Here is a 20490-nt window from a genome sequence, read left to right on the forward strand (position 1 = left end):
TAGATTTATTCATCTTGTGGGAAATTCAGGTATGCAGTAGCTTACATGACACATACCCACTACCCACCATATATAGAAATAAAAAAAAAAACTAAAGCACAACCTAAAAAGGTAAGAACAGAATAAAAATAGGCATAAATAATTAAATAGAAAAAATCAACTGCACTGCAGTGTTACCAGTCATAGAGGTAGTGCAAAATGCAAATGTAATGTAATGTGCAGAGAAATAGAGCTGTCTCTATGAAAGCATACGTGTAATGGATAGATATAGAGCAGTGCAAATGCCTGAACACTGGCGACAACAGACAGAAAACATCAGCTGTAGTTTCTTACAGATGTTGAAGGGCCCAAGCCTCCTCAGGACATATAGACAGTCCTGTAGAGAGTGTCCATCAGTGGTGGCTGCTGGTCTTATAAGGAGGGGAAGCTCATTTTCGGCCTACATCATAAAATGTGTCTGTTTATTTATATGTAAATTCGCAGAGTGACAGAAAAGAGTCGCCAAACACAACGCTAGTCTTTTTTAACAAAGACAAAGTCGCTGAGGATCAGTAACGTCTCCACATCAACTCCGAACAACGGAATGAAAAACTTGAAAAAATGCTCCGGTGGATGCTTATACTTCAAGATCGCTGATTCGCTCATTTCGCTGTCAATCAAAAAGGGACTCAGCCTCAGACAGATCATCCAATCATCATGCAGAAGCCGAGCGTCCGGGCCAGCCCACTGCCCAATAGACCCCCAGAGACTCTGAGCGTCCGATGGGCGGGACAAAACCCAGCATTTATCCAATGACCGTCTAGTTTCGCTGCAGTGGAACAACCCACTCTATGCTTCCCCATTAAAGTCAGTAGACGCTCGGCGTCTACACTGTGTAAAGCTCTGTGGCGCTGCGGGGATGTATGAGAAGTAGTCGTGGCCGTTACCTGTGATAAGTAGCTGATTCTGAACAAAAGATGAACGTGTTCTAGCGCATATTTAGTCAATGAAATGTACACACAACACTACATATTTGACCTCTTATTTTGTTGACATTTTAGGGGAAGCTGAGCTTCCCTTGCAGTCTTAGAGCAATCGCCACTGGTGTCCATGTTCGCTGACCAGCCCAGTTTGTCATCCAGCTGCAGACCCAGGTACTTATAGGTCCTGACCCCCTCAATGGAATCTCGTTGCAGATGTTGATGTTGTTCAGCTGCAAATGGTTTGACTTGCATCATCTCACGTATTTCTGCAGGTGGCATAGCTCAGAGTTCTACTAAAAGTCAGCAGTGAAAAGGTTGATCAAGACAGAGGAGAGCACAGTTCCCTGTGGTGCTGCAGTGCAGCTGACCACAGTGTCAGATGAGGAGCCCTTCAGCCTGACATACTGTGGTCTCCCTGTGAGGTAGTCTGTGATCCATGTTACCATCATCTCCATCAGCTTGTCTCTCAGTAGGAGGGTCTGGATGGTGTTACAGGCACAAGAAAAAAGAAAAAAAACATGATTCTTACAACACAACTCTCCTTGTCCAGGTGAGAGTAAGGCCATCTTCCATGCCCACCTTCTCCTGGTAAGCAAACACTAGTGTGTAGTGGACCTGGAGTGACATCGGGGCAACTAGCCTCATGTTGAAAACATGCTGAAAGGGGCTCCCCCAGTTCGACAGCACAAGCCTTGAGCATTCCTTTCTGGCACAGTTTCTTCAGCTCTCCTCCCCTGATATTCGTTGTGATAGTGGGGATGAGGGGGTTGCATGGTCCATGATGGCTTGCTGGCAGAATGGAATATCTGCAGCTGATGGGGGCAGTGTGGAGGTGGGGTGTGTGTGGGTGCTGAGTGGGCAGACTGAGGCTACAGTACCTGGGCTGTCAACCGTGTTGTAAAAGTGGTTGAACTGATTTGCTCTCAAAGCATCTGCTGCACTACTGCTTTTCTTTTTGCTGCCTTTGATGGTTTTCATGCCCAGACCTGCCTCATGTTGTTGTCTTGCAACTTATGCTCCAGCTTCCTTCTGTATGACTCCTTTACCTCTCTGAATCAGACTTTGAGTTCCCCCTGCACACGCTTCAGCTCTGCTTGGTCTCCATCTTTAAAAGACCTCTTTTTTTGTTGAGGATATCCTTGACGTAAATATATGTACATTTTCATAATTTAGAAATCATTGCAACTCGCAGGAAAACAGTATGTTTGTATGTGACACTGCCATGCTGTTGCATTTTTTTATATAACACACCATCTGACAGCTTTAGCTCACAAACTTACTGAAATATCAGTGAGAAATGGTAGCTAATGTAGCACTAACTTATACCATACATCCATGACTTAAACACAGAGGAAAGCAATAAAGTAATTCTGGCAGCATTATGGTATTAAAGGACCCCTATTTCACCCTTATCCAATGTTTTAATTGGGCTTGTGATATCTATAAGAAGACATATTTCTGGTTTTAAGTAACAAAAATAATCTAATTGCGTTTTTTTAACCAACATTGCGATCGCGATTTAATATGCGATTAGTTTAAGTTCCTTATCTTCTGTTTATTCAACAAACACAAGCAATAAATCATTCTATATTATGACTAACAGAATATTAAATAGATTAAACATAAGATGTTCTTTCCTGTAGGCCAGGCCTATATGTCATGATGAAATCAGATGCATGAATGGATATGAATGACCTATTTTTATTTAACTACTTCAATCACAGTAGTATATTGACTGATTTGTTTAACTTATGGCCTTGTAAGCATGTAAAATTGTCCGTCGTTATGCAGACATGGTTCCCTTCTTGGAGATCCCAACTGGCAAACCCCCCACCTTGGCCGGCTGCAATGTTTACCCCTGTGTGGTCGTCTGAGAAGTAGGCAGTTTGAAGGTAGCGAGCTTTGAGGTTGAAGTCTTCATTAATTAAATGCACCATAAGACTCTGATAGGGCTCCGCTGTAGGGCTTGACCACATTGCAGTTGTAGTAGCAAAAAACTCTGCTGTTTTCAGCTCCCCTGTGACTCTCAGCTTGCATTTTTTATATAGCTCCGGTATGGCAACCTGGCTAAAATATGTGTGGGAGGGCATGCTGTACCGCTTATCCAGTGCATTTATCAAAGCCGTAAACCCAGGCTTGGTCACCGTGATGAGAGGCATGATATCTTTCCCTATGAACTCTGTTACTGCTTGAGTAATTTCCCCGTGCTATTTTGAATTATGTTCATATGGAGTTATGCTTTCAAACATTTCAGTCAATGATCCTTGTCGGTGGTATTTGGCTTACTTGACACACTGGTGGTTGGCATTTTAGCCATGCAACTATCGCACATGGCTTTGTGGTGTTTTTTTAAGTGCTGATACAGGTTAGTATTGTTGCCCTGTGATGTAGCAACAGTAGCAAGGCAGGTTCTGCACAATACCTGACGCTGTGCAACATCTTCTTTTTTGAAGCCAAAATAGTTCCACACAACCAACGTACTGCTCCTCTTTGACACTAAAGTTTCCGCAGTGCCAGGCTCTGTCGGGCCTGAGCCATTGTACAACAGGTCAAACTGTAGCGTGCCAAATTGTTGCTCCCTCTTTTAGCCAACTGCTCTACTTTCGCTTGCATGTCACATGACCAGAGTGTAATCGCAGCCTTTGTGGTTAGAAAATCACATTTTATCATACCCCGATATTATCACAAATGTGATTAATCGTTCAGCCCTAACCACAGGTAACAGATTGTAGCCTATTAGTGTAGCTTGCTAAAACTCACCGGTAAATGCAAATGGTCATGGTCAGTCAGCGCTGAAATGAGCCAAACAGACTTGACTTCAAATTTGAACTGAAGTGCTCTGGTATTTCAGAAAAAAATAAACTTTAGCCATTGGTCTTTGGCTGGATGGTATGCAGGATTACAGCACATGATCAGAAACAAGGCTTACCCTTTTATTATTTTCCAGTTAAACTGCACAATATTTGATGTCTAAACTGTAGCATTCCAGCTACAGCACAGCCATCAAAACAAAGCTATGTTAAATCTTTAAATCTGCAACCAGACCGGCTTGTAAAATTCTGCAAGGTCAATCAGGCATTCTGATACTTATTAACTATGCAAAGGATGTGCTGTTTTTTGTGTGCAAGTGCCCTGTGGTAAAATAATTGAAATGTGTTCACTGTCATTGCTCTTGTGTTGGCACTGTGAGCAACTTGGGCACACAATATTTTTTTTAATGTTAAGAGTGGGCTGGAAATCAATTTAAATATCCTCACCGCTTGTCTTATTTCTCCTTTTCACCTTTCGTTCCACAAACGCTTTCTATTTCTTACTTCTGCTCCACTCTTAATGTTCTATGTATCTTTTTATCTGTCTGCCTATCTGTCTCAGAAAGTTGTTGTTTAACTCCATAAGTTGTTTTCTTTTGTCATAACATAACTCACGTCCTCATGTCTTCACAGGAAACCAATGAGCTGGTGGCCATTAAGAAGTTCAAAGACAGCGAAGGTGAGTGAAAGCATGAGGGAGGGAGAATAGGAGGGACAGAGAGGAAGAGCCAAACAGCTGTATCATTGCTGTGTCTTTCATTTCCACGCAGAAAATGAGGAGGTCAAGGAGACAACTCTTCGGGAGCTGAAGATGCTTCGGACACTGAAGCAGGACAACATCGTGGAGCTGAAAGAGGCTTTTCGCAGGAGGGGGAAACTCTACCTTGTCTTTGAATATGTTGAGAGGGTCAGCTTGATGACACTATCACTATTATTTCACTGTGTGTCTATGCTTTACACACATTAATTCTTACATTACATATCTCTACTCTGCTGTTTCTGCTGTGACACTATCACTATTATTTCACTGTGTGTCTATGCTTTACACACATTAATTCTTACATTACATATCTCTACTCTGCTGTTTCTACTCTAAGTTTCAGGATGTTAAGACAGCTCAGTTAAGCAAGTGTCACCATGGCAACATATGAACTATGCTGTTGGTGAATAATGGTATTTCCCACTGTGTTGCCAGGGTATCCAGCCAAGTGTTTTTTTCATGACAGGTTTTATTTTCATACTGTACTCTAGTCATTTAGCATGGTGTCCCCTCTCGCTCCCCTGTCAGGGTTAAAAAACACACTAAAACCAGGGAGAGGAATACCCAATGTAAGACTTATCTAGGAAATACTTGACAAGAGATCAACACCATTCATGTTTTAAAGTACACATTCACCATGCCAAGTATTCCAAGTAGTTAAAGCTACCTTTCTACAGGGAGATTTGTGTTGGTTTGCAGAACATGCTGGAGCTGTTAGAGGAACTGCCCAACGGTGCACCACCTGATAAAGTCCGCAGCTACATCTACCAGCTCATCAAAGCCATCAACTGGTGTCACAAGAATGAGATAGTACACAGAGGTGAGGAGTTTATCTGTATGTATAATAAACAGTAAATGGAATTACTGTAAATGCAGATATATAACTCACACAGGCTCATAGGTGTCATGTAGGACACCATTGTCATGTCCCCAATATTTTGTCTGGGAATTTCTACGCTTTAGTGAGTTACAATATAAAATAGCCAACATTAGCATTAGCAGCTGTTTACTTACCAGTCTTGAAGAAACGTTGCGAGTTCGGCATCAAACTTTGCTCCTTCACTCGCCAAGAGCTTATCTCCAGCGGTGGAAAACTGTGCCAATGTTAACTCTTGTTCTTCTTTTATTTCTATTACTTAATTTCTTCTAGTGAAGTTAGGTCTTTTCTTCTACCGAAGTCAGCATGCTAATTAACTCAGTTAACTTAGCTAACTCACGAGCGCCGGCCGTTCGACCAGTCTCGTCACCTTCCCCGATACTACGTCACTGCGGAGTTCCGTTTGCTCTGAAGAAGTCGCGCTTCTCTAAGGGCTTATTATTATATATATATATATGATATTATTATTATTATTATTATAACCTCTTGTATTGTAAACGCAACGATGGTTGAGGCTCTTGGCAACACTGGTAAGTAAACAGCTGTTAATGCTAACGTTGGCTTTTTAGCCTAGCAACAGCGAAGGCAAAGCAAGCCTTCAAGGATAATGATGGTCATATTCAACATTTTCCTTGTCGTCATCAAATGCATGAAAAGTCTAAAACCAACAATGTATTAGTCTAGTCTAGTCTTAACAACAGTTGTTAGGTCATTCCGATTATGAGGCTCTAGTTGATTATAATATTTTTTAGATCTGACATGGAATTGTAATTCACAAACTGTAAGCCAACAAATATAATCAAAGTATTTCCCCAATGTTTTCTTTTCTTTGGCACTATGGACAAGGCATTAAGACCATCATGTTGGAAAATAATATAGAGAAAATATTATTTTTAGTTTAGTTTCTTTTCTTAAAAAACAAAAAAGTAACTTCTAAAATCCTGATTATTGGCCTGTGCCAATAAAAAATAAAGGCATTTGTATGGAAAAATATGTAGTACAATTCATAGATTTAAAAAGGCTGTAAAAAATAAGGTGTTAGATAATTATAAAAGAATTGTTTGATATTCCATCATAATCAGTTTGATAAATAACAATTCATGATATGGTATTGTTAACTGTATCCATGTGTTTGACAATGACATTTGATAAGTGTAAGAACATGTGTAGCCATGTCTATTTATAGTTATGATCTGAATGGTCTAGTAGAAGTCCAGTGTTGGTATAGTGTAAGTCTACACCTTATACGGTCAAAATTGTAGGCCTATATCATAATTTGTGCACTATGGTTAAGGACCTATTATGTTTGCAGAAGAGGTACACCAGCACTGCTATGCATATGGTGTTTGTCTTTCTTTTGTGTTTTCTTTCGTTCTTTGTCGTTTGTAATATATTTTAATAGACTGATATATAGATTTTAAAAAAAGAAGCAGCAAATGAAAGTCCTTTTATGTGATGTTTCATAACAGTGAACTGGGATATGGTAGGATAGTGACACAAATGAAACACGTTGTTTACAGCCTTTTGTCTGTGTCTCTCTTCCAGATATAAAACCTGAGAACCTCCTCATCAGCTCTGAGGATGTTCTCAAACTCTGTGACTTTGGTGAGTCTTTGGTCTTTCTTTGCAGGAGCCATATTGTCACACTGAGTTGTTGGGAGTTACATATGCAGTGCAGTGGAACCATACAGTCCCTGCACATTTCCTCTGTCAAATAAAGGTAGTTGCTTGTAAAAATCATGGTATTTGCCTACCAGACCATTTTTCTGTATGTGTAGATTCATTGTGATGCTGTCAAATTATCTGTGATTTTAGCAGTTAAATCTGTGATTTCATTTTGGCCAGTTTGGTTTCTTGGGCTCAATTCATTTTGAAAAAATCACACCATTAATTTGTCACCTTGTAAGTTGCATATTAGAAAGATGCCACTGGGAAGCAGCCAAACAGGACTATAAAATGAAAAGGTTGTTAACAATTATCTGCCAAAGGTATATTTCAAGAAAGTCAGGGGAATGTTAGGCACCTGTTTGCCCTGTAAAATACCAATAAATTGTACTGATACAGCATAGTTTTGTCATTTTACAGTTTCCCAGGTGTATATTCTACGTTTGGATGGGTATTTGCAATATCACATGGTCAGTTAGCTTTGCATAATTGGCTAATGCAACCCTGCTGAGTCAGCTGGGGTGAGATTTGTTTGTTATTCACTGTTGGAGCTGGCATTCTGTTTATTGTGATTTTTCATGCTTAAAATGGACTCTCTGTACACCGGTTATCTAAAGCACAGTCTCAGGCCGCCTGCAGTGACATAACTAATTAGAGTCTGGTTACATGGGATGATGACCATGTTGTTACTGTAGCTGTCCAAATAATTTGAGCGTTGCTTTTACTTTATTCTTACTAATTACCCATTTATACTGCTATGTGAAGGACAGTAGAGTGTCTGCATATTATCACAGACTACTGGATTTCTGATATACAGTATCAAAGTCTGTGTGATTGATTCATTTCCATGTTACTCTGGCTCAGGTTTTGCTCGTAACCTGTCTGAAGGAACAGATGCCAACTACACTGAGTATGTGGCCACAAGGTGGTACCGCTCACCTGAGCTGCTGCTGGGGTGAGTCTGAGTGCGTGCGTTCGTGCGTGTGTATTTGTGTGTGTGTGTGTGTGTGTGTAGGAGACTGAGTGAGAAACAAGGAGAAAGCTTTGCCTGTTGTCTGTTGCAAATCATTCTCAGTATTACTTTCCTTTCTTCTCAGAGCACCATTTTTGTATAAGATAGCATCAGATAGGGACACACCGATACATCATTTCGTCTCCTCAAGCTGTTTCCAATACCTCAGTTTAGGATATACGAAGTACCTGTCCAATACCAGTGCTCTAGTTTCCCCAAATTCAACTCTCTGCAAAGAGCGCACCAGAATCATTTTTATGTAGGGTAACATGAGGCCAGGGACTGATGTGGCACCAAAATCTTAACTCAACAGTCAGTATTGATGCTAATATTGATCTGGCATAGTGGACTAGTGCATCCCATATATGAGATTGTGTATGTTGTTTGACATACTAAAATAGGCCACTTATACTGTAGATACCAGTACAAAATTAGCAGTTGAGGCCAGTTTCCTTAACTGGATTCGACACACCTGGCACATCTATGTCCAGCCATATCTGATTTATTGTCACTGTCTTGTGAAATTATGAGTCTCTTAAACATCAACTTTCAAGAGCTAAAGAAACAGCCGTGTTTTTCAGCTTCATGGCAACGCACTCTCAGATAATTCAGTATGGTTTTAATTCCGCTCAAGCTATAAAGGAACATTGAATCCTCTGTTTTCACAATAATCATTTGGACAATAAAAAAAATCTGAAGATAATGTGAAATATGTTTCACAGTTTCCTCCAGTCCATGGTGACTTCTTTAAATGTCTTGCTTTGTCTGAGCAACAGTTCAAAACCAACAAGATATTTAAGATATTCAGGAAAAAAATGTAATTTTGCAGTTCTTATTATCACACATTCAGAATTGGGGTCTGTGGGACACCAAACAATGATGAAGTAAAGTCAGTGTCAACAAAACACAAAGGTTAAATGAAGTATTGTCCTTTGTGGTTAATATCACCCATCTGATATTTCATACAAGAGTTGGATTATTTTTGCATGTGTGTTTGTGCTCAAGGTTGAGTCCCAGAAACTATTTTGTGTAATTTGCATATTCACATTTTTCATCCTCATTTGAATTCTCATTTGCATCCTCATTGTTTGAATTCAGATCACTGGGAATCGGGTGTTACTCTCTTCCCAAAAAAAGGGGGACGATGATTCACCTGCTACTTACGACTTAAGACGTGAACCATCGTGTACACTGTATCCTGAGATCAGATTTCTGTTTCACAGTTGTTTTTGTTGCTTATGTAGCGTTTGAATCGTTTGCTGCATTGAATGTCCATTCTAGCTTGGAGACAGCGGAACGTCATCTAGCCTCACTGCTGTAGCCTGATTTAGTAAATGCCCTGGAACATTTATTGAGACAGTGTTTGAATGCCGCCCACTCAAATACTCTCTCCCTCCAACACCACCGCTCCTCTGCTTCTCTGCTGCCAGATCTCTCGCCATTTCTCACCAGACTCCTCAGCTCCATTCCCTCAGAAATGACCATCTTCCCTGTGAGCATCTCCATCAGAAATACTGCATCCGTTTTTTGGTTTTACTGCACCAACACCACTAATAATCTTGACCCCATCACCATCATTCTCCTAATCATCTCTTTATTTCGCTGAATTTATTTTCACCCCCTATCCTCGTTCTCGTTTTCATCACTGTTATCAACCCTGCTTTCTAATTAACAAGATGGTAACGTGGCATCATTGATGTGGTGTTTTTCACTTAAATAATATTCAGTCTCCCTCTCTTTCTATGTGTCTCAGAGCTCCCTACGGAAAGGCAGTGGACATGTGGTCGGTGGGGTGTATCCTCGGGGAGCTGAGTGACGGACAGCCCTTGTTTCCAGGGGAAAGTGAGATTGATCAGGTCGGTGGGCCCCAAGCAGTGATGGAACAAGTAGCTGATTATTTAATAATAATTTATCAAATAAAAACCTCGTATTTGTAGGTCCTACTGTTTGTAGCTTCTCCTCTGCGAGAACTTGCAGCTTTTCTTTATCATGTCTTTATGAAGTGAGTCTTTTTTTAAGGTTTTTTTTAACAGTTGCTCAGACAGAATAAATGGTTTGATTCTTCTGTATCTGACAAAGAGCCAATTTGGGTATGAATTTTTTTTATGTAGATAGAATTTCTAAAGGGAGCATTTAATAGTGTTGTGAGTCCCTGTGAGGCAAAAAAAATCACAGTTACAGTTTTTTGGATTCAGCACCTGGACAAGAAAGATGTGCATGTTTGTTGTTCAGACAAAATAAACACTCAGAAGACGACATTTTGGGCTCTTACAGTGGTGATCATCATTTTCCCTACTTTCTTACATTTTATAGAATAAAAAAGTACAGTCAAATGTATTTATTTATAGCCCCAAATCAAACCCTCAACACAAGGAATTGATTAATTTAAAAATTATTTAATGGATGTACCAATAAATTTAAATAATCATTAGTTTCAGCCATAGCCCCATGCCACCATGAGTTTATGGATTTATGTATCCCATCTTCACATTTCCACCAATTGTGAAATGTGAAATTTATGGAAACAATATGGAATTGGTGAATATGGTGGGACATCCTGATTTCCATTATTATCATTTCCTGATAAAGTACACTGTATCTCAACAACAGACCAAAACAACTAAAAGGAGAGAGAATATTGGACTCACATCCACCAGGTGACCAGGAGCGTGACTCCAAATGATAAATAAACGATGAAGTTGATGTTGACTGCTGGACATTTAAATAAGCCATGGTTTGCTAACGTGTTCTCCATATCATATTCATAAGATGATAATATGTCGTGTATGTTGTTTTTACAGTTTGTTGCGCTGCCCCCAACTCAAGACAGAATTAAATAATGCAGGTTTGAAGAAAGGAAGACACACAACGTAGAGGAGAATGTCACCTCTTAAAAGTGATTAAAAGATTTAAAAATGAACCAAATTATAGGATTTTTTAACAGTGACAACAGCAATATCCATATAGTTGACAAATAAACACCTTCAGTAGCTGTTCTGTTGCTGTTGATCATGTCATATGATCTTCTTCAGCAGATAGAGTTTGCATGGAAAAATGTAGATGCGATGTGCTAAATTGACCTTGAGGTGAGATTGTTTTTTTAACTGCTTTTTCCAAAGGACAAAGTACGTTGAAGTAAAATACTCATATTATTTTTATAGCTATTTTTGTAAATGCGTATTTATATTACAAAGATTTTTGAAGGAGAGTTTTACACACAGTGTTCGTGTTAGGTGAACGAATACAATTAAGTCTATTGTCATATGTTTAACTATGACGCTGCTTCTTTTCATCTCCAGCTCTTCACCATTCAGAAGGTTTTGGGTCCACTCCCTGCAGAGCAGATGAAACTCTTCTACAATAACCCTCGATTTCATGGAATCAGGGTAGAAAACCTTTTATCTTTTATCCTTTCTACAGTCGCTTGTGTTCTTTTTCTCTGCTTCGTCTTCTTCTTTCTCCTCCTCCTCCTCCTCCTCTCTGTTTTTACCTCCTTTCCTTCTCTCTCCTCTCCAGATCTGTCTCCTCTCTCTCTTTCTCTCGCTCTCTCTCTCTCTGTCTTTCTCTCTCTCTCTCTCGTGGCAGTGTTCCCAGCACCATGACTGAGTGGATTGCTGTGACTCATGAGATAGGTGGTTGGTGTTCAGTTTAGCAGCAAGAGAAAATGTCCCAGAAGGCCGAACTAGTCTTTGTGTGTGTGTGTGTGTGTGTGTGTGTGTGTTTTTGTGTGATCCAGTGATTGATTTCTGTGTGATCTGAACTGTGTGCTACTTTTTACTGGCACAAACATCTACTGTATGTTGGAAATCCTAATAGTAATTTTCAATGCAGAAAAAAGTTCAGTTTGGATAGGAATTTCATCCAGTGTGTGTGTGTGTGTGTGTGTGTGTGTGTGTGTGTGTGTGTGTGTGTGTGTGTGTTTGTGTGTGTGCCAGTTTCCCTCAGTTACTCATCCTCAGACTTTGGAGAGAAGGTACCAAGGCATCTTGAGTGGTTTGATGTTGGATCTGATGAAGGTAAAATACCAAGCAGTACTCCAACTCCCTCTCTAACTCAAACTAATCTATCCACTTATATGTTATTCTTTGCCAATTATTAATATTTATATAGATAAAATTTCGATACACAAGCCACTGGAATAAGTTCCCTCTATGTGAATGTCTTTTTCCTTCAGAACCTGTTGCTGCTAAACCCCACTGAGCGCTTTTTGACCGAGCAGAGTTTGAACCATCCAGCCTTCCAGCCTCTGAGGCAGGCAGAGAGAGAGAGGCCTCCTCCTGCATCTCCCAACCCACCACGCTCCTCCAAGAGGAAAACACACCATCATGGGGAGAACACAGTTCCTACAAGGTTAGACTACATTCCTTTATTTTTTACTTTCTGTCACAGCTTCCATCTGGAGTCGTGATTTTGAATGCCTTTTAGTGAACCCTGGCACTTGAGCTGAATGATATGGATTGATCACAGTATACTGTACGAACTCTCCCTTATCCGTCCCTTCCTCTGCCCCTCCAGGAGTCACAGTAAGAGCACGAGCCGTCGCTCCAACAGTAAAGAGTGTTCCAGCCTCCCTCGCCACGGAGACCTCCATCACCTTGGCAACGAGAGTTTCCTCAATGGTAACAAACCGGCCCCGTCCAGTTTAAGTCCTACACTCCACCCCAAGGGCCAGTACATGTCCCAGACCCTCAATCGCTCTGCCTCATCCAACAAAGACCTGGCTAACAACAACCTGCCACACCTCCTCAGTCCCAAAGAAGCCAAAGGCAAGACAGAGTTTGATTTCAGCTTGGGACCTTCCCCAAAGCTGTCGGACCAGGGGCATGGGGCGAAGTACGGCCACAGCAAACCCAGCTCCTCTCGCTCTCAGCAGCAGCAGCAGCAGCAGCAGCAGGCCGTCCGCCACACCTTCCTGGAAAGCAAGACCAACACACTGCAGTCTGGAGCAGAGAAACAACATGGCCGACATGCCCACAGTATGGCCGACTCTGCCCATGGATCCATGTCGTCCTCTTCTAAGAGTTCAGCCTCTTATCTCAGCCTGTCCAAGAGCCACAGCGCGCTGAGTGATGCCAAATCTGTAGGAAACCTCAGCGATGGTCGACTCCACCCAGATGACCCAAACTCCAACACAACAGCAGGGGTGGGACCCAGTGCCCGCTTTTTCCCTGCCAGCTGTTTAGACCTCAATGCTCCTTCAGTTCCTCCAGGGCCGCCTGGCAGCCCCTCTGCCCGACACAGCGATCGATCCGGACACAGCCCCGCCTCTCGTAGCAGTGGCAATGTCCGCATGGAGAGCAGCACACTGGACTCCTCATCCAGACACAAATCCAGACATAAACCTCTACCACCAGGTAGGTTTAAGAGTCAAATTTGTATTCAAGGGTCATCTTCACTGTCCTCTGATTGTGACTGAATTTTCTCCAGGGATAGCTCGTTCAGTAGCAGGCAGACGAGACCATTATGCAAGATAAGTCTCAACAAAGCAAATTCAGGATACAACCGGTTCACAATCTACCTGTAAATTAAAAAATAAATACATTGACAAGTCAAAAAGAGGTGCGCCAGCAGGCAATACTGATGAGTCAAATTTGTCCAGCACAAGACAATATAATATAACAGCATAAGATAATATAAGCATCATATGGCTATTGTAACTAGTGCCTAGTGCATCGTCAGTTTGTACTATTAGTACAGTGAATATAGAGGCAGATGTGGAACAAATCAGAACTTGGATCACATGTAATGCTGGCATGGTTAAATGTTTCCAGTTCCAGTAATATGTGTGGATATGTGTAGATCTTTGAAATATGATTAGAAATGTAACGTTTTTGGAGTTTTGGACTGTTTCTCACCTTTTATAGACTTCATTTTACTTAATCCAATCTGTCCTCTCTTCTCCAGAGGATGCTGGTGCTCCAGAGCTCTTAGACCCAGGAGGAGCAGGGATGCCTTCAACTCACACTCTGCCTTCTCCACATGAGTCTTATCATTACGGCCTGGGCTACACCTCGCCTTTCTCCTCTCAGCAACGGCCTCAACGCCACTCCATGTACGTGAGGAGGGAGCGCCACCGGCCTCACGGGGTCGAGGGTGGGATGGCGGGCTTGCCTGCACCAGGGCAGGTGATACCGACACGAGCCAGCAGCCTGCAGCTCCTCTCCCCCCAGCTGCAGCACCGGACCACCCTCACTGGACACTCAGTGAGCTCTTCAAGAGAGGACTGCACTGATGACATGACAAGGGTTAGTGGCAGACAGGCCTGTGAGTGTGTTGGTAGTTAAAGGAAACATTCACCCTAAAATACTTATTCCCAGGGATAAAAGGCCAAATGCAGACATTACTATGTTAATTTAAGCATCAGGTCAGAATACATATAGACAGCGCAGGGTCGTTTTTATCTTTTGTTTTGTGAGTAATAAATTAGTTTATCATTTATTTGAATGCAAGGCAGCTCAGTTAAAGACATTCACAGTTATTTCAGTTGCTTGCCAGTCATGGCACTGATCTGACAAAGAAATGATCTTTTCTGGCAGCTGTGATAACAGCAACATCTGTGGCTGGTTGAACTTTCAGTACGATTGTTATTAGTTTCACCAAGAATTCGTTAATAAAACAATTTTTTACAAGCAGTTGCAGCTGGTTTACAATCAAGTTTACCCTGTACAAGTAAAACTTTACAAGTAATTTGTAATTTTTTGAATTTTGAATTTTTCTTATTTTCAAATTTTTTAGGAGTAATTCTTATTTCTTAGATATATAAGTGTATTAATCCCAAAAGGGGAAATTGGTTTAGTCGCCCATACACAATAAATGAAACAGCCACAAGTCAGACTGGTTAAAACACATGACATATTATGACAACATACATGACAAACTATTACTACAATTTTATCACTAACTTACAAAACAACTAGCAAGCCAACAGAACCACAACGTTAAAAAATAAAACTATATAGGTACAACTGATCGATTGATAAGGGGATAATCATGAGTGATGGACCTAAAACAGGAAGAAACAAGAGCCAATAGATAGACAGTTAACAGTGTAGCCAGCAATTATTACTTATTTTACTTATTCTTTATACACTTCAACTCAATTTCTCCTTCAACACCGCAGAAGTCCATAAGAGACCATAATGCAATGCAGCCACAAGATGTTGAGTTTTCAGGAAGTTTTGGAAAACTCCATCTGCAATTGAAAACCACATTCAAATGCATCAAGTCAGTGCCATTTTCTTGGAAGTGTTGTAAATGATTCTGGGATTTCTGGGAAATTACTGAAGAAGAAGACGATGAGGCAGGCTGATGAAAAATGGGTACACGGACACTAATTACCTTTCCTGAAAAGCATCGAAGCTCACACATCCAAGATAGTAAACAATGTGAGAGTGCCAAAGGGTGGGTTTTTTCTTTACTATATGCATTGCAAAATGTGGGTGTGTGTGCGAGTATGGGTATTTCACGAGATGGTGGATGTGTGCAGGGACTGTCAGTGTCTCACATTATCATTACCACTGCTTCATGCTGCGCCTGTCCGTCTTCCCAACAGAGTGAGCAGTCCCCTAAAGACATGAGCCACCCTTGTGCCCCCATCAAAGACTCTGCGAGGGACAACAATGCTGCTTTTCATACACAGCGCTCTAAAAACGAGGTCCGACCCCCTGACTCCTCCCTACCTCCAACCAGTTCACCGAACACAGACAGTAGCTCTTCTGACCGCTGGTTTCCATAGCTTTTTCTGTTTCTACTCAGGTCAACAGCTTCACTGCACGTTGTCGCTGGTATAAATGTAACCTCACTGAAAAGCTCTAAGATTGTCCCGAATGTCTTGTGATGTGAGCCAGTAAAGAATGTGACAGCTAACAATAAGTGATGAAGTGAGATTTAATGGGATAATCAATCACAAAAAGATGAAGAGACTGAGGAACTTTGTGTGGTCCTGTGTCCATGTGTGTATTTGTGCGTTTGTGTGTCTGCATGATGTGTGTGTGTTTCTTAGGTTGGTATGTACCACGACCCTCATGGCGACGATGGAGGTTCCTCCAAGGAGAACCGAATGATCTTCACTGAGTCCATGCCTCGGAGAGTAGGCAGCTTCTACAGAGGTAAGGAACAGGCATCGCCATATATGCAGTATATATATTGTATACAGTTTATATATGGGAAATAAAATCAAATAAATGGAATAAAGTAGAATAAAAGATATCCTTTTGCAGATATTTGGTCATAAACCAAAGTATTGGGCAAATTAAACTTTGACCATGTGTTGGCGCTAGAGGAAAAGTCTGGCTTTCATCAAATTGTTACAACTCATTCTCGGGTGGACACGGATGGCTGTACAAAATTTAATGGGAGGCCGTTGAACAGATGTTTCAGTAAAATGAAAAAAAGTCAACCTGCTGGTGGTGCCAGAGGAAGAATCACAGAACCAACAGAGACAAACTGTAGGATCAGTAGGATTCATCCTCTGGGGACCAAATACCTCTGCAACATTTCATGTTTTCTAATAGTAGTTCAGATATTTCAGTCTGGACCGAAGTGGTTGATTGACCAACCAAACGGCATTTCTATCCATAAAACCACCTGACTAGCACGAGTAAAAAATAAGATATAGTCTAATGTAATAAAAAAAACACTTTAAACTTTAACACTTTAAAAAATATGGTACTGTTAAAATGCAAGATCTAAGCAAACAGCATATTTTCTTTGATTAATTAAGCTGTTATTTTCTCAAATAGCCTTAAATTGAATTTATTAAAAGGCGGTGGCAAACAGAGATGTTTAAAGCCTCAGTTTAATAGAACTGAGAATTGGAACTAATGTGTTTAGTTTTGACTCTGGGAATAGGAAGCAGACGCGTCTAAAGCATTAAGTTCTTTATAAACAGTGGAAAAAAACAGACAATTATAGAGAGAGGAATCCAAAAGAAAAGAGGCAGACAATGCAGACATGGTGTATTTTGGGAAATGTGAGTGCAGAAAAAAAATACATGCAAAATAACTCCCAAAATAAAATAAGCAAAACACAAGGCATGTTGTTCTTATAAAATATACCAACAAACCCTTCTCAGTAAAATCTACACATATGTAAACTGTAAATTATTTTCTCTCCTCCTTGTTTCTCTCCAGTCCCTTCACCCAGACCAGATAACTCCTCCTCTTTCCATGACGGTGTCGGGCAGGGTCGAGGGCCGGTCGTACCTGTTGTTCCAGGAGACCCTGTTGCTATGGCCAACCACTCCAAACGCCAGACCGCTTTTGACTGGTGAGAGTTCATTTTTTTAACCGGCATGGCGTGTTTTTTCTTCACTGTAGCTTCAGGCAATGGTACAAGTTATACTGCATCAGGGAGCTCGCTTGACTTCAGCTGAAGTGTCCACATTTATAGTTGTAGAACTCCCAGCACACATTACTAGACATTTCTGTACTATTAGCCACTTTGCACCTACAATTCACAGTGCTTTGACTATGCAGACATCAGTAGTCATCATCAGTCGACACTGAAGGATGAAGAAAATTTAACTTTTTACTTTTTCCTCTTTGCTAAGTGAGGAATTCAGCCACCAGGTCAAACTATCAGACATATTTTCCTCACTGTCATGTGAAATTCTCCCACAGTGCTAATTAAGATCCATTACATTTTACAAGACTACTTTGTGGTTCTGCTGGAAACACATTACAGTCTCTAAATTACTGAGGTGAAATGAATGAAAACACATTGTCATGTGGCACTGTCATTTCATTTAAAAATACAGCATATTTTCCTCCTTTCGTTGACTTGAATAATCATTATCTGACGTAAAGCTGAAAGCTTAAAAGTGAGAATTATTCAAACATCAGTATTTTAGGACCAGTGTCTTTTCTTACTGTGCATGTGTTCTGTTCATGACATTATCTATTTGGAGACATACCTTAAAGGAAGTCACCATTTAATCCTGAGCTTGTAACTACAAACATGAGTCATATGAACAATTCTCCACATTTGCCGCGTAGGACTGCTGCAGAAGCGATGGTCATGAATCCTCCAGAGCCCACCAAAGAGAAGGAAAAACAAGGCTTCTTCAGAGCCATTAAAAAGAAAAAGAAGAAGACACAAATAGTAAGATCATTGAAGTCATCACCTGTCATTTCATCTAGCGCATATAAAAATATTTCCTTTGTCCATAGTATATTTATATTTTAGTGTGTAGTAAATGCCGATAAGTTGGTGCATCTGAAAATGATTATCTGTAGCATTCAGTTTCTTCTGGTGTTAATGTTTTACATACAACACAGTGAAAACTGTTTATGTGAATTTAAAATTAAATTTCAATTTCAATTTAACAAAGGGACAATGTGCATGACATTGATCATTTACCAGAAATGAAAAGATGGTTGCACTACATTTAGCAAAACGCTAATTTCCATCTGTAGTCCCACATTCAACAAACTAACACATCACGAAAACGACAGAATACAGAAAATACAGGGACCCAATATATCGAAACACAATGTGTAGACACTAAAAAGCACAAAATACAGCATGAGGACACAATAACAACATTTTTTAAAAACCGCAATAAAAACCCTGTTTATCTTAACAGTCAAATATTCATGCTGTGACTGATTTCTTTTCCCTGTATCTATTCTGAAGGGTTTTTTCTTTAAATGGCTGAGGTTCAGGTGCTGCAGCTGTTGTTCTCTTTGCTGGCAGAGACGTGTGTTGAGAGTTGTGGCTGTGCATCTTCTGCTCCACAGACTGACATGGAGGACGGGAGGAACCCCAGCATCAAGAAAAGTCTTTTCCCCCTCTTTAGCTCTAAGAATAGCTTAAAGCACAACTCAGCTGTCAAAGTCCTACCTGTAGTCGCCTCGCCTATGGTACAACACCAGCCTCCTGCGCCCTACCCTGCCTCACCAGTAATCTAACCTCGACACTACGGCTGCATGTTAACTCATACTGCACTCACACAGAATGACCTGGTTTGAAATCCTCTCAAGCGCTTGATGATTGATTGACTGAGACATATTCCAAATTGAAAGGATTTCAAATGCGTTTTGAGTCTAATACTGCACGCTGTTTGTGCGTCCATTTTGTCTTGCTGTAATGTGTGTCAAATGCAGTCACCTTGCATTCACGTTGCACCGTAAGACATTGATTTCATGCTACGCTGTGTGCTGTTTGTGAGGCCAACACCTCTGCACATTGAGACTCATCCTTTTCAAATAAATCATTGTATCACATGAGGGTCAAGAACATATTCAACACATTTACAAGCACACAAACCAACACACGTATCCAAACTCATACTGCAGACGAACAAATTTTAATAGGAATAGTTCAGTATTTTTGACAATTTGTTTCTTCGCTGTCTTGCTCAGAGTTTGATGACTCTCACATCTGTGTATTAAATATGGAGCTCGAGCCAGCAGCTGGGAAACAGCTAACTGTGTGGAATGGTAATAAAATGTCGTAGCAGCACCTCTAAAGTGCATCTTCTTATCTGGCTAACTCATAATGTTAGTAATAAATTAAATGAGTTATCAAGCAAAATGACAAATATTTACCAGTTTCATCTTATTAAAAGTGAGAATTTGCTGCTTTTCTTTGTTTGGTATCATAAATTTAATCTCTTTTCATTTTGTCTGTTGATCAGACAAAACAAGCATTTTGAAGACGTCATTTTAACTTAATTATTAATCAAAAGATAAGCAACAAATTGATTGATTATGAAAATGATTGTTATTTGTAGCCGTACTGTTTATTATAATTTGCCAGAACACATTAGACACAAGACTCTGTATGAAGTCATTACTAATCACCATCACCACCTCCTTGTGTTTTGTCTGGGGCTGCCAGAGGGGTGCATGAAGAACTTCACCAGGATTTGAGATGCAATTTGACTGAGATGTGTTGTGTAATGAAAATGACTATGGCGACCTCGCCGTAGAGAGAATAAGATTTACATGAAGTAAATATTTTGGATAAGTAATCACATTCCTGTATTTTGTTTCTGAAACGTTAGGTTACTGGTATCGGACAAGAACACCTGTCCCTGCAGAGGAGCTCCAAGTCTTCCTCTCATCACGGCAGCCGACGGAAAAACCGCGAGCGATCCCGGGACAGAGACCGAGAACGAGAACAGAGCCGGGACCGAGACAGAGACAGAGAGAGAGAACGGGAAAGAGAAAGAGAGAGGGAAAGGGAGAGAGAGAGGGAAAGAGGGAGGGAGAGAGAGAGAGTCAATGACTGGCCACCAGAAAAACCAGTGGACTCACACTCTCAGGTGTGTAGATAGCTACTGGAGGCCCAGAGCACAGTCTTTCCTCTAAATGACCGTATCATAATTCCATGTTGATTTTTCATCAAAACAGCCTCTTATATCAGTCACACGTATGTAACTTATATGTAAACCATATGTA

At 40.7% G+C, this 20490-nt stretch overlaps 1 protein-coding gene across 5 annotated transcripts in view; it reads left to right on the top strand.

The window, feature by feature from the left end:
- cdkl5 (cyclin dependent kinase like 5) overlaps positions 1–20490 on the top strand; it is a 42502-nt gene that overhangs the window by 17844 nt on the left and 4168 nt on the right. For 2 of the 5 annotated variants that reach the window (XM_056378901.1, XM_056378910.1), the window contains exons 4-20: positions 4406–4451; positions 4543–4679; positions 5232–5352; positions 6955–7014; positions 7939–8029; positions 9840–9942; positions 11386–11472; positions 12022–12102; positions 12261–12436; positions 12602–13440; positions 13991–14331; positions 15639–15740; positions 16089–16194; positions 17218–17353; positions 18082–18187; positions 18826–18987; positions 20094–20354. In XM_056378901.1, the coding sequence (XP_056234876.1) occupies positions 4406–4451; positions 4543–4679; positions 5232–5352; positions 6955–7014; positions 7939–8029; positions 9840–9942; positions 11386–11472; positions 12022–12102; positions 12261–12436; positions 12602–13440; positions 13991–14331; positions 15639–15740; positions 16089–16194; positions 17218–17353; positions 18082–18187; positions 18826–18987; positions 20094–20354 (2955 nt within the window). The remainder of the gene's footprint in view (positions 1–4405; positions 4452–4542; positions 4680–5231; positions 5353–6954; positions 7015–7938; positions 8030–9839; positions 9943–11385; positions 11473–12021; positions 12103–12260; positions 12437–12601; positions 13441–13990; positions 14332–15638; positions 15741–16088; positions 16195–17217; positions 17354–18081; positions 18188–18825; positions 18988–20093; positions 20355–20490) is intronic. The other 3 variants (XM_056378920.1, XM_056378938.1, XM_056378928.1) reach the window with 3 other exon arrangements.

The sequence above is a fragment of the Seriola aureovittata genome, chromosome 1 (genome assembly GCF_021018895.1).
Source record: "Seriola aureovittata isolate HTS-2021-v1 ecotype China chromosome 1, ASM2101889v1, whole genome shotgun sequence".
NCBI classification, from domain to species: domain Eukaryota; kingdom Metazoa; phylum Chordata; class Actinopteri; order Carangiformes; family Carangidae; genus Seriola; species Seriola aureovittata.